The sequence below is a fragment of the Anas platyrhynchos genome, chromosome 2 (assembly GCF_047663525.1).
Source record: "Anas platyrhynchos isolate ZD024472 breed Pekin duck chromosome 2, IASCAAS_PekinDuck_T2T, whole genome shotgun sequence".
NCBI classification, from domain to species: domain Eukaryota; kingdom Metazoa; phylum Chordata; class Aves; order Anseriformes; family Anatidae; genus Anas; species Anas platyrhynchos.
Window position 1 is genome coordinate 136211291 of NC_092588.1, and position 14921 is coordinate 136226211.

At 39.1% G+C, this 14921-nt stretch overlaps 1 protein-coding gene across 2 annotated transcripts in view; it reads right to left on the bottom strand.

The window, feature by feature from the left end:
- Positions 1-12874: 12874 nt before the first annotated feature.
- LOC101797646 (pituitary tumor-transforming gene 1 protein-interacting protein) overlaps positions 12875-14921 on the bottom strand; it is a 32054-nt gene continuing 30007 nt past the window's right edge. For both annotated transcript variants that reach the window (XM_027450758.3, XM_072033653.1), the window contains exon 7: positions 12875-14550. In XM_027450758.3, coding sequence (XP_027306559.3) covers positions 14501-14550 — 50 coding nt within the window. In that variant the 3' untranslated portion in view covers positions 12875-14500. The remainder of the gene's footprint in view (positions 14551-14921) is intronic.

The following is a 14921-nucleotide window of genomic DNA, read 5'->3' on the forward strand; positions in this document are numbered from 1 at the left end:
TGCATGGAGAAAGAGGAAAAGCTGTGCTAAAAAAAAAAAAAAAAAAGAAAAAAAAAAAGATTTAGGGAGTCTAGACCTCTGTGAAAATAAGACAATTGCCTTGGTCTTTTGTTAAAATTAAAAAAAAAAAAAAAGCAACACACTGAGTAAATGCTAAGAGGTGAGACCTTCTGCAAAATTAGGAGGGAGAAAAGTCCAGGTTATTTTATTAAATTTTTGATGAACTCCAGGCATACCAACTAATTACAGGACTTGTGACAGCCTTGTCAGTACAGTGCTGTGAAACCTCAAGTTAGCTGACCTATAAGTCAGGTGACAACACAAGTTATTTTAATGAATTTCAAAACAAACTAGCAAGAAACAAATTGCAGCAGAGAAAATCTGCATTAGAATTAATGGTATCTTAGTTCATTTCACTCCTGGCAGCCTGTGCTGCCTGGAGTCCATTTTATCCATTACCTGAACCCTGGCTCACCAATCCTGCACTGCAATGGTCTCAGCTGGGATCCTGCTGCCTCTTGGAAGAATTTTTTAAAGCGTACAACCATGCATGGGTAATGGAAAGGATCAGATCCTTAAAGAATTTTATGGGGAGATGTTGGGTGAAGGGAATGCTTTCAAACAGGAGGGGCTGACCAGCATGTTCAAAAAGGTTTTGAGGTACCACAGCTGGAAGCAAGGAGGCAATCTGGAGAGAGGTGGGTGAGATGATGACAAACAAGAGAAAAGCAGTGGACTAGAACCATTAGGCTAGAATTAACAGAGAAGCAGGTTGAGATCTAAGTAGAAGGAAGTCAGTCTGGTAGAAAGAAAGTCATCCCTGTAAAGCTGCTAGCCAGAGCTGCATGGCAACTCCAGAGCTTAATACAGAGGTCTTAGTACTCCAATGAGCAAATCCATTAGTGTTGTTGGTCTACATCTAAACAAGGATTACAAGATATGTCTGCTTACGTCATATGAACTGATCCCAAAACACCTGTGCTATAAATCTAACTTTATTCAAAGTTTACAACTTTTCATTATTTATTTTACCAAGATTGTAATTATTAAATTTCAAAACAAATTTCAAGCCTAGTATACATTCATGTCATCTAACCTCAAGCTTTAAATTAAGTACCCAAACTCTCTACATAGGATCAGAAGTATGAAATTCATGACTAATTAGCATTTTTATTACTGAATTCATACAAGAAAAGTTTGCCAATCACAAGGTATTCTAACAGGGCTCTATTTATTTCTATATAATTTTCCAGATTTCATATTATGTTTCTCATTTATAAGTAGACACCCCTAAAGTGTAATAAAATGAACGGGACTTTCACAGTGATTCAGTTAGTATAGTAAGAGTTTAGACAGTAAGTAGTCCCAAATTACTTGCTAAAGTATTTAAAATATTTCTGAAATTCCCCTGGCACTCACACTCATCCAGGATGGACATAGCTCTAAGATTTATAAAAAGTGATGCACAACATAAATAAATGCACACACCCTCAGAAAGATATCCTTGGGGAGTGATTCCCAAGACAAATTCCATGTACATGTATATATATATTCTTTTTGGTGAAAGCTTTCCTTGACAGAGTGCTGCTAAGAAAAATGTCTTTCAGAAAAACAGTCTGTGGGTTATACAGTTCTACGGAAAGCCCCTGATAATTTCATCTCCCAGAGTTAACAAAACAAGGCCCTCATAATTGCATGTCGTGCTCCAAGGATCCCAAAGGAGGTGAACTTAAGCCCTCATTACTCCATCCTAGTCAAATGATACAAAATCTCTATTGCCTTCAACCCACCTTTTCACCTAGTTCCTCCAGTTCATAGATAGCTATTTTGCCATGGAAGAACCTTACACTGTATGAACCTTTAATGCTTTGTTTCTCATTTTTTACTGAGAACAAGAAGGGGAAACACTGAAAACCAGTAAATCAGAATAACCCATGTCCTCAGAAAGAGTTCCTTGGTACTATAGCAACAGCAGGGAAAAAGACTCAAGCAGAAGAGAAGGGAGTATATACAGGACGTTCTTCAGGAGAAAATGGATTGGAGGTAAAGGAAACAGTCCATTGAGGAACAGAAAGATGTCCTCAGCTTGTCTTTGTCAGTGAAAAAATAAACTCCCCAGCAGTGATCTGTGGCTCTTGGATCGCATCTCACCATTTACTTACTGCATAATGAGGCTGGGAACGGACAGAAATACTCCTGGTACTGGTTCTACAGACTGTTGGGTGTATCAGACTCTCAAAGCAGCAGTGTTGTAGTGTCCAACCACAGTTTCCCCAGCGTGCTCCATCACACAGCAGCCCCATTCTAAAAGAGTTCATCAGATTCTGCAGTTCTGGGTACGATACATGGGTGGACATTTTCTTCCTCTAACTGAAGTTTTGTCGTTTAACCACATTCTGTTTAGTGTATAAATGTGCTGGGTTTTTACTGTTTTTTAATAAAAGCATTGATAGTGCAGCATCACTGTATGTTTTTTAATTTCTATACTGAGGATTAGAGGTTGGCCTTAGAAGGTTACAGTCAGTGACCTCGCAGGGCTTCTGTGGTGCATTGTTGTCCAAAGATCATCTGTCTTTTCAGACACAGAACTCAGATGTTGTGATACATGGCCTGTGTTTGATGTCAGCAAGAACATTGGTCTCAGTAATGACAAACAGCTCAGTCTGCATCTATCCTTCCATCCATCTGAGCAGCTTTCACATTAAGTAAATGAGCAGTTTTGTTTCATAGTTCTTCCCAGGATTACTTGAAGAGGTTTGCTTTACTGTGTTCAAAACTAATTAAACAAACACTCAGCTTTGTTCCTTGTTGCAAGTCCCAATTCAAGATATGCTTCAATGTACTCCAATAAGTATAGTTTTGTCTTTCTTAATTTGACTGATGTCATGTATCTGTATTTTAAAATGGGAGCTCATTATGTGATGCAACTAGAAGATACAAAGAAAAAAATATATTTTTTTTAATCTATGTGATGTACTGAAAAGAATGTCAGGAAGGAAAATTGTAACAAAGGACACAGATTTTATGTCTGCTTTTTTTGCTTCACATCCTAATCTAATTACGTATTCCTTCAAATGACAGTTCCCTTGTGATACTCAGTTAAGAAAAGTAATAACCAGTGCAATGATTAAAACCAACATCGTAGAACTACTCCATCATATCCAAGATCCAAATCCATCATAGAACTGTCTGATCAGATTTGGTGGTGCCTAGCCCCAGGGCATTAAATACCTTCCCCGGCTGATATAATTCTGTATACTTGCAGAATTTAAGCATCTGCATTAAAAAAAAAAAAAAAAAAAAAAAAAAAGTTTTTATTTGAAAAAAAATATTTCAACACAAATTAAAATTAAACCCAGCACAGTGCTTTTCTTCAAATGGCATCACTCCACAGCTATTTGTGCCAAGCCACTTGCAGGCAGCTGCAACTCCCTGCTCCATGGCTGCATGTTCCAGTCCCCTCCCTGTGAACTGGTGCTGACGCTTGGATGGCTGCTCAATGAGCCAGTTCAGGGACCTGATTCAGCTGAAAATGAACACCCTCCATAGCCCCCCCCCCCTCCAAAAGTGATTAATTTTCAGCCAGATGAAGTCTCTACACTAACACACCATATTGCCTTCCCCAGTTCTGCTGCTGACATTGGAAACAGAGGCATATTTATAATAAGCATGGTAATAAAGTTGGAAGACTTTAAGACAAAACAAAATAGAAAGTGGCAAAAAGAGAATGCTGTCTCAAGGCAGAACGCTGTCTCATGGTCTCAATGCAGTCTCATGGTAGAACTTTCCTTGCTGTGTAGGTAAGTGAAAGGAGTCTAAAGCTTTCCGTTGTTTACACCCTCCTCCCTCAAATAGTTTTCAAACTCATTGTTTATTCTCTGAGGAAGAAAAATTTAGCATTTACATTGCCAAATCCAGGCATATATGCCTGAAAACATTACTGAATTCACGTATCCTTTCAAATGAAAGCAAAGAGACTCCTATCTCCGATCTAAATCTGATTGTAACACAACTTAACAAAGGATCTGCAAGTATTTTGAATGTCATGCCAACATGCCTAAATTCTTGTAATTCTTAGTGTTCTTTTTAATTCTAATCTGAGAATTAGACTGATAACATACTGTATAGATAACATTTTAAATTTATTCATTATATTCTGATAATTTTGTCATATAAGTAATTACATTAATGAAGTTTGTATCATCCTTTGAAGTTATTTTAGAAAGTACCATGTTATCAGCATGTAATAAACCTCATGAATCTATCCTTCCTCTTTTACTATCATGTCTGGTGACTACTATTAAAAGTTGTTTGTTTTTTTTTAATACTCCTTTGCTCAGTTAATTTATTTATTTTTTTACTTTTTACAATATAATTACACGGTCTAATTGGGTGATTAGTTTGTATGCCACTTATAGATACAGGGTGAATAACTGGAACTATTGCAAGTTGCATAACAAAAAATGAGCTAAAGGAACAATAACGTTTTAAAGGATCACACAGAGCAGAGTGGTGAAACCCAGAGTTAAGAGTTAAGCACAGTTGGCAGAGTGAGATGATGTTGGCAGAGAGATGGCACAACCCATCTAGAAAACAGGTTTTATACCATGCCTTGCACTCTTCTCAATTTTGAGCAGGAAAAAAAAATCTTTCTGCTAGAGGATTTTTTGCATGCAGCCATTTTATTGTCAATTTTGTAATAACATCAGATTTGGTAGCTTTGTCCAACCATCATATGCTATATTTGTTGAGAGGACTAACTCAGCACCAAGATGGCCTTGAATACCCTACTTTCACAGTTTCATGGCCCCCTTTTTGAGCCTTATATGCTCTTAATATGATGAGGATGCCCGTATGTATGGATGAGAAGCTATAGGGGACAATTTTTTAACATACTTGCACAACACCAAGCATGTTACTGTCTGATGAAGTTGGTGTTTCTGATACTCCTAGAATGTGGGTCTTTGATAAAGACAACAGTGGCCATGTCTGACAAGTTCCCATGTGTTGATAGATTTGATTTTATAAACATGTTTTGTTTTTTCTTTTTTAATATGATTTTCCTCACAGATGGGAATGGCAGTTACAAACCAATTCTAATAAAAAGGAAAATTGGAAATGACCTTAGCATAATTTGCGTGTATGGATGGCATCTCCTCCCCTAGAGGCCTAGTCCACCTGATCCCACTGCCTCAAAAGAAATTCACTATATCAGCCTGCCTCGAGTTCTGGTCTCTTGTGGATTTACAGTACAGGTCTGAGCACTGTATGAAGTGTGTGTTTCAGCAGAAGCAGAAACTGATCAGAGCATGCACCTAGTCATGACATTTGCAGCCCAGAATAGATGTTTAATGTCTTTAAAAATATCTCCCTGAATGTTTTTATTCCGTGTTATTCACACTCCACCTACCAAATGTATAACAGCACACCAAGAAGTAAGAAATTATTCCTGATAAGGAACTTCTGAAAGTTCTTCTAATGCTGTTAATGAATAAAGAGGAAAAAGTACAAAGTGAAACCGAAATCTCCAAAAATAGTGAGATATTTTATTTTGGCTAAAACATCTGCTAAAACTCTTTGTTCCCATCCTGGGAGAGCTCCTCACATTTATTTTCTCTTCTGGCACTGGTCTCCACCGGTTCATCTCCTACGAGCTCAGGGATTTCCAGCATTGCCTGCAGCTGGCCTCACCACTGAGCTTCCTGCTCCCACGCGCTGTGCTTTTTAAGCGTCCCCAGAAGCAGGACCTCAAATGTCAAACCAACAGAGCACGTGGGAGCAGCACTGACTCCCAGTAATTTAAAAGCGATGTCAGCCTCTTTACGTGCTTTAGAAAAATGTAGTAGCAGCAGAGTTTACTGGATGTTAAACCCAACCACTCTTTGCTTCGGGTAGCTCTAAACTAGATTTCTGTACAGTGCTCTGCCTCTTTTCTCCCCATCTGTACATCAAATCACTTGATGAAATCAAACATATCCATACAATTTACATTGTCTAGATAGAGTACTATGAATCTCAAGACCATAAGTGATACAGAGGGGCAGGAAAAAAGAAGTAAGCTGCATGCTTTGTTATATAAAGTGCTGAAATATGCATGAGTAAATGTGGCTTAATTTTAAAAGAGGGCTCACATCACTGAGACATTCAGTTATGAAACATCATGCAAAAAGTTGACATGGAAGACCACAGCTTGTAGAAATTAATGGCATATGTATAAAGAGATGAAATTCTTGAACATACATGGCAGAAAATTCAAGTTTAGCACAACTGAAAGGATTACTTATGTCTTAAAATGTAAAAGCTGTAAAGATATCACGGTGCACCGTGGCAGGGTGGATTGTTGAAGACCTGAAGCAGACTTTGAGAATAAATGGAAGCGATCCTTGCAGCAGCAGGAAGGACTTCCAGGCTCTTAATGTTAGATAAACAAGCAAATAAATAGATGCAGCAACGGCCAAACAGGGAATGGAAAAGATGATGCAGGAAAAAAAGTAGAAGCTCCAGCAGATTATGAAGTGGTTTACGTTTTGCTTCCTGCTCCCAGGCACTGACTTCTGCTCCCTGACTTTGAAGACTTCTCACCAGTTAGTGTTATCCTAACATGCGTCGGCTAAGATTAACTCTGGATGTCTGCACACTGCAAGGGATCATCTCCAACTCTTAACACAAATAGCTTCAGACACGACAAGTAGGACGTAGCCTTGAAAATAAAAGAAATTCTCTCGTATCAGACCAATGGTACCTTTAGCCAGTATTCTCCTACATGTTAAGGAGACTGACTGCTGTGCTGACATCTGGATCTTTGCAAAAACTCCAGAAGACAATCACCCATGAGGTAAAGTCCGGTGACACAATTAAGACTGTGAAGTCTAAAATCAGTTAGCCCTCCTAATCCACAGCACCTGATCTCTGCTGCTGGGTATGGAAGAATGGGAATATTTCTTCAGCTCCACCAGGAGCACGCTCTGCTCTTGGTACCATGTCTGTGTGGAGGCATGAATGAGCCTTCTCTCCACCAGCTTGCCCCAAAATGCAGCCATGACAATATGATGCCATGCAAATGCTCACCTGCTTCTTGCTTGTAACTCCAAGGAAAGTAGCATAGCTGTACCAGCAACCGGCATGCACAAAATGAGCTGAAGCAGAGAGAAAGAAGTCTTTGTTATGCTGGCTCTCGCTGTGAGCTGGTCAAATAAAGCATCAAAGCACTTCACTAGTCTGTTGCAACAGTGTCAGTCCTGCCACAAAACTTTTTGTTTTGTTTTGTTTGTTTGCTTGCTTGTTTGTTTAATTCATTTCTTGCAAATAAAAATAATAAGGAAAGAGTCACAAATAGAATTGCTGTTTAAGAGACCACAGACTACAGACCATTCCCCTCATACTGTCCCTGATTCACACTTTTATTAACAGTCATAGGGTCTATCTACCTTTTAGCATTCCCATCACTAAAGAAGACTAGCTGTCCATGAGTTTGCATTTTTGAACCTGCTGATACTGTCTGTCTCCACCGCCCCATGACAGCTTGCTCCAGAAGTACTTGGTCTGTGTTAAATTGATCTCCTGCTTGTTTCACCATGGGTGTCCTGGTTCTGGTGATGTGAAATTGCAGTTCTGAGCTCACCTTATCCACAGCCTTGATTACTCTAAACCTCAATCACATCACTCTCTTCTGTTTTTTTCCCTCTGGTCTGAAGAGGTCCAGCTTTTTGGTCTCTCCTCATAAAGCAGAAAATTCCATGTAACAAAATGACACCCCATTGCCCCCTTCGTGATGCTCAGTAATCCAGTAGCTGCTATATGATTTCATAGCAATTTGAAATTCAGCAATTAGTGATATTTTTTTTTTTAGCTGCTATATGATTTCAGAGAATTGTCAGTAACGACTCATCTTTCTCTGGAGCTGCAGGTGCCAATTGCAATTTTGGCATGGTGTAGGCTTAGTCTTTTTCCTCAGTTGCATTACTTCACTTTTTTCTGCACTAAAGTCCATATGCCCACATACTCACTTTTGTGAGGTCTTTCCATGAACCGCTTCACCAATAGTCCAGCGTTATTGTCAGCAAACTTGGAGATCTGACTGCACACCCCCTTCTCTAGTTCACCAGGATGCTGAGTCCTAGCATCTATCCCTGTGGCTCACTCTTCTCCATTCTTAAAAATTATTTCCATCTTCGTTTTGACATACTTTTGGTTCGTGAAAGAACCTTTCCTCCAATTCTGAGTCAAGTTCATTTCTTCAGTAACCTCTGGTTAAAAGTTTTTTGTAACTCCAGCTGTGTCGTAGTCACTAGATTGATGTTATCTGTGCACTCACTGACACCCTCCTAGAACTCCAGCAGGTGAGAGAGGCAGGATTTCTCATTGTAAATGACATGCTAAATCTTTTCCATGCTGATCTAATCTATCCAGCACTTCACTGCTCTGAATTTACTCTGTAGATTAGTGGAACTTCAAGAACAAGCAGGAAGAAGACTGTAGCACTAAAGAAAACTTTGGTACATTTGAAATATAATATGTAAAATTGTCACCTTGCAGATTCCCACACCTTGAAAAGGTGTAAGCCCTGTTTTGCCAGGGCTGAGGACTTAAGAGGTCATTGGGTTATAAGAAATTAAGTGCCATATGGATAAAAGAGAAAAGTAAGGAAAAGAAGTAATGGGAGCCTTGAGCAACCTGGTCTAGTGAAACGCGTCCCTGCCCATGGCAGGAGGGTTGGAACTGGATGACCCTGAAGGGTCCTTTCCAACCCAAACCATTCCATGATTCGATGTAAGCTTGATGGCCTTTTTTCTTGAGGTCAAGTGTTGTGTGTGTGTGTGCTATACCTGAACTGCTGCTTGGGAAATTAGTAACTAGGGCTGGTCTGAGAACACCAAGTGCCTGACTCCATTTCAAGCCAGGTGACAGCCAGGGTGTAGGAAAGGTTGCCCTTGAGATGCAGGTCAGAGATACAGTTAGCTCAGGAACTGTGACAGAAACAGTGCTAAGAAAATCCACCTAAACCTGGGATAATTAAACATTTCCTAATCATTTTAGTTGTGTTTCCAGTTGACAGCTCCTTGCATAGACTGGGCTGAAGGTCAAAATTTAAAAAAAAAAAAAAAAAAAGGAAAAATATGTCTCTGGACAGGCTGCAAATAACTTTATCTTCATCCTGCATCTTACTTTATCATGTTAATACACACAGAGATTCAAGCTTACATGGTTCTCAAAGTGACTTTGCTTACTCCTACTCATTTGTCTGCCAAGCAAGCATTTGACTCAAAGTGACAGCTCAAAAACTCTGCCCTCTATTACTTTTTCATGTTGAGAAACAATTGCTTTGTCAGCAAGAGAAAAGCCACTCCAACATTTGATTTACAGTATATACCAATGGTCAAGCTACCCGGTCAGAAGACTGATAAACTTGTTAAACTGCTGAAACCCATTGGCGGTTTTCTCTAGGTCTAGACTTAGTTTCTGCCCCTCTTGCTTTGTGGAAGCTCACATAATACACCACTAAAGAGTTTCTTTGTAAACTGTTAAGATAGGTCAGGAAAGTTTGGCATTTTCAGCCACTCTTTCTATACACAGTAAGCCTGGTTGTTGATACAGCAAATAGATGTGAAAGTGCTTGATAAGGCAACTCAATAGAGCTGTGTATTTTGATACATAAGACCACCACTCTACCATTTTCCCACTTAGTGCTGTGATTTCCATTTTGCCCCCCCTTCACAGCCTTTCCCTTTCATGGAGAGTTTGGTCCATCCGCTGCTTGCATATTGCCCAGCCTTCACCACAACACTTTAACCTAAAGAAGTATGAAGAAACAGAGAGGAACAAAGACTTTTGTTCTCATTCTGGCATTTAATACCTGTTGTAAGGAACTCAGCATCAGAAGATAAAGCAGTAACTTTTTTTTTCTTTAATTACTAAAATGTGTTGGTGAGGACAAATGCACTTGAACTCGCACAAGCAGTGATACATGGCAAGAAGACCTAGACATGAAGATACCATGAAGCCGAAAAAAATGAAAGTGCTGGGTTTGGGAGCCAGCACACATTTCTAAGTGTTCAGTCATATGATCCTCTCATGCTGCATCCAAACCATTAATGATGCCACAAGAAAGACTGAATGCATTTCCCCAGCCAGAGCATAAACCACATGAAGACATTAAATAAATAAAGGTTCTATAGGTTTGGGATTTTGCTTGAAGGTATCACAAGCACAACCCTTCCTTTCAAGTTTTGGACAAAGCAGTATTTGGGGAGTGGTCTCAGCCGGTTCCGTGAAGTGTTACAATGCCAGCACAAATCTGGCTTCAGGAATATTCTGGAGCGAACCATACTTCAGTCCGGGAAATACTTTGACAAGTATTCCCTCCTCTCTCTCCTTCAAGTGGCTGTTATAGAACGAGGCCAACTCAACACATAAATCAGTCAATTGGCAACAAGTCTGGCACTGCTGTCTTTTGGAGAGATGAGAGCACGTATGTGCCTTCAACAGCCTCCACCCACACAGCCTCTGAGTCACGATTTGCAGCACAGGGCAGTCAGGGCTGCTTGCAGCCCCAAACCCAGAGCTGACCAAGCTCAGAGACAGGCAGGAAGAGTGTGCAACCACTGCCAACATCACTGTCTCCCAGCCACTGACTTCCTCACTCTCCCCAGTCATCTCCTCCTAAAGCTTCTTTTTTCCTTTATTATTTTCCTGTTTGGTTCCTGGCAGAAAGAAGAGGGGAAGAAAAGCATGCTAGCTAATTCCTGCACTCCTTCCAGGACAAACTGAAAATCTTGAGCACTGCATGTTCAGCAGCCCTTTTGTAGGCACCCTATAACCATAGGACGTGTCAACTCCTTGGATACTTACTTGGTATATTACTTGGTATAATAAGAAATAGCAATTTGGCACACATTATTTGAAAGGATAGGCAGCAATAACTATGTATGGAAGTCCAACACAATGAAGATACCATAATAAATAAATATCAGACAATTGACCATTTTTCAAAATGAGTTTCATATGCCTGTTTCATAATCAAATAAATAAATAGGCCATGGTGCAGAAAATAATTGGACTCATCATCAAGCCCAAGGTTTCAGAAGTGGCAAAAACTATCCTCCTGCACTAAAAAAAAAAAAAAAAAAAAAAGCTAAAATAGCAGACTTCAATCTACCAAAATTCTCTTTACATAAATAAATTACATCCATCAACATTAAATTTAACCCAAACTATTTGAGTTTTCAGGATGGGAAGTTCCATTCTGTTGAAAGATAAACACGTATTTAGACTTCTCAGTTTCTTAGTTGCTCTTCTTTTCAGACAGTAACACCTTCACTACTAAAACTAATGAGCAATAACCACTGAAAAAGTCTACAGAGGACAGAGAGAATAGAGCTTGAAGGAAAGGGAGGGAAGCCTGACAAAACCAGGTGATTAGCAGAGGTATTACAGCTTAGGCCATGCTGTTTCCTTATGTAGCTTCACTCTGTTTATACGTTGCATCCCTTTTAATTCTTTTGTTGAAGTATGAAGAAGGGGGAGCTCATTACTGAAAATGATAAATGCCTTTGTTCACCCACCTGGGAATCAAAGATATGTTGTTACTTCTTTTTACTGTATTTTTCCCAATTTCCTGTGGCTGCACTACAATACACAGACTAGCAACCTTGCTACTGATAAGCCAAATCCACTATTTCTGGAAAAGTAAGAAACGTTGATATACAAGAAAGCCCAGAGAAGGCTGCAATTAATATACTGAAATGAGGATATGTTCCATCCAATTAACTCCTCCAGTGAACACGCAAATATAGGTTAAATAATCTGAAGTCTGGGAATTGTTTGGGGATTTCTGCATCTTCTGAGCTGTAAGGCTGCTGCCCACAACGGTCTCACTAAATTGAACTTGAGTTGGTCTTGAACTGCATAAGCAAGATCATACATTGCTGGATGTCCAGCTTGACTTGTATGAATTATAGCCTACGCTGTGAAGTTAGAATATAACAACAGACAGGTTAAAATAAATTTGACCAATTTTTACTTTTTGATTCCCACAACCACCAGGTTCACATATTTGTAATTACATTCACTCAACCTTCTCTTTAAATGTAAAAGGCAACTATTCTCCACCCATTCCATATCCCCGAAGTATTTTGAGTCTTTTCTTAAGAAAGGTTTGCCCTCCTCCCCCTTTTGTTAGAACACATGACAGCCCGCCCTTCATATACTGTAGCAGGTGCTGAAGAAAAATGTGTTTCTATTAAGTCAGGAATGTCACTACTTGGATCAGGAGACAGCAGGCAGACCTTCATCATTTTTGCAGAAGTTCTCTCCAGGGAATACCATCAGCACGTTTTATTTCCACACTATCAACTCACTCTTATCACAGACCATCATTCTCCCAAGACAGCCCTTTGAGTAATACCTCAGACTCGAGAACAGCTGAGTTGAGAAAACATGAAATTAAAAAGTGCTAAATATGAGTTAAGAAAAAAAAGAAAAAAGAAAGAAAACTGCACCATTGTTTCATCAATGCTAATTCTACTACAGATCCAGGAACTGGAAGCCATATTTTTACATAAATTCCTGAGGAACTGTATATTCAGAGAGAAAAATACAGTGAAAAAAAAGTAAACACCGTACCGAAATCAGCAATAGAAGATAGTTACCAAAGCTGAAGTACAGGCAGGTTCTCTGACACTGGAAGAAATGGTAATTCACCTCTGTGCCCACAAACAAGATTTAATTCCCACCACACCTACATGCCATCACATTCTCATTCTTTTGTCAGAAAACAGTGAAAGCAAAACCACATTCTTTCCCTTCTCTAATTCATACTTCATCACTTCTTTTAAACCAAGTTAACATTGTAAAGACAAAATTAAACAGAACCAAATTAAGGATATTAAAGGATTTATTTTAAGAACATTGATAAAAATAACATGAATATATTTTATACTGTACAATACCGGATAATACACAGAGAGGTTATCTAAACCATACAAGATCCTTGCTTCTTGTATTACATTGGTAAGCTAGTAAAAACACCCAATGAAACACCTCTAGGAAGAGAGAAAGGAAATAAGTCGTATTATGGAAAAGATTAAAAGGTTAAAAAACAAATACTTTCTTACTATACAGGACTGGCTGAGATGCATTTAGCATTCTTCACAGTATGGCCTGCATGGCGCCATGCTTTGTAGTTGTGGCTAACATGAGTTGCTAACACACTACTTCTTTGGCCTTTGCTGAGCCATGCTTGTATAACATCAAGGTTCTCCCTCTTCTGCCCCCATCAGCAAATAGGCTGGGGCTGTGCAAGAAGCTGGGAGAAGACACAGCTGGGACAGCTGACCCAACCTGACCAAAGGGATTTGCCATGCCACACAACACTATACTCAGCAATAAAAAGGGAAGAGGGTGTTTTGGTGGGAGCTAGTCAGTGCACAGAAACCAGCTGGGCAGAGGTTTGCTTCAGGGAGGTAGTGATCACATCATTTGGTTTTGGCTTTTTTTTTTTCCTTCTCCTTTCCCTTCCTTCTCCCCTTTCCTTCACTTACTAAACCATCTTAGTCTTGACATACCATTTTTCTCACCTTTCCTGTTACATTCTCTCCCTCATTCACTTTAAACAAGCAAGTGGCTGGGTGGTGTTAGCTGCTGGCTGGGGTCAACCCACCATGCTTACTCTATTACAAACTGCAGAATCCTGGCAACATTTGGTTTTTATTTTTTTAAACACTAAAGTTATAAAAGAACATGTTCACAGGGTTCAAGTTAGGTGTATATTCATCTAGTCAGTCATCAGTTTCGGTACATTTTACCAAATGTAAATCTTGCCCATTTTACTGTGTAATTTCTTTTTCAAAATTATATAGCCAAAGTATACATTAGCACTTCTGTTACTGCATTTAAATACTCAAACACATATGAGCTCCCCTCACTCAACCCTTACACATTAGTCTTTCCTCTTTTTCCGGGGGGGGGGGGGGGGGGGGGGGGGGAAATAGAACACTTCTCATTCTATAACAACACTTAAGAATGTGCCCGTTGTAATTCCTCCTCAGTACAAACATGAGCTATTTCTGCTGTGTGAAGCTATGCTTCCTTGTTGCCTTTTATTTTTATAAAACATACAGTAAGGAAAAAAAAATCTTTATTTAGGAACACAGGAACAACTGTTTAAGTGGCAGTTAAGACTGAATTCAAATACATGATCATGACTGTAAACCATCTAAATAAGGTAACAAAAGACAGAGGAAGAAAGGTAACGTTTCACACAAATGTCAATATAGGCAGCAAACATTTCAACAAACAAAAGCATTTATAAAAAATCATCCTATATGGGTAAAAGAAATAAGTATTTCATGCAGTCCTCATCCACGCCTAGTTTTAAAACTGGGAGTGGGGGAGGTAAAAGGAGAACAATCTTTGGAAAAATAGATCTCACAGGGCAAATGATAACAAACAAAAAAATCTTCCTGTATTCTGGAGCTATACACTTAATGGAATGTGCTCAGCTTTATTCGTTCTCAAATCTGCTGTATGGATTATCAGAGTCCTGAAGAAGACCTGCAAAACAAGAATAAGATTAATGCATTTATCATTTTCTTACCAGTACTGCTTATAAGGCTCGAGTTACTGAGCCCACTGAAATAGGTACTCTATATAATAAAACTAGAAGACAATTCTTGTCTTGCAATAGATGATCTATCATCACCCAGACACTCAAATGAAATAATAAATTGAAACTGTTCTTAAACACTCTTATTTCTCAGTCTATTATCATGAATAGGTATTTCATGGTTTCTCCCTCCAAAATCATTTCTATGATAAGTTCTTAAGGAGAAAACATTTCTCATTTGTGAGGTATACTCCACAGAACAAGTTTGTGAGATACAAGTTTACAAAATCTTAGCAGGGATGGCTCAGAAAGAGCAGAT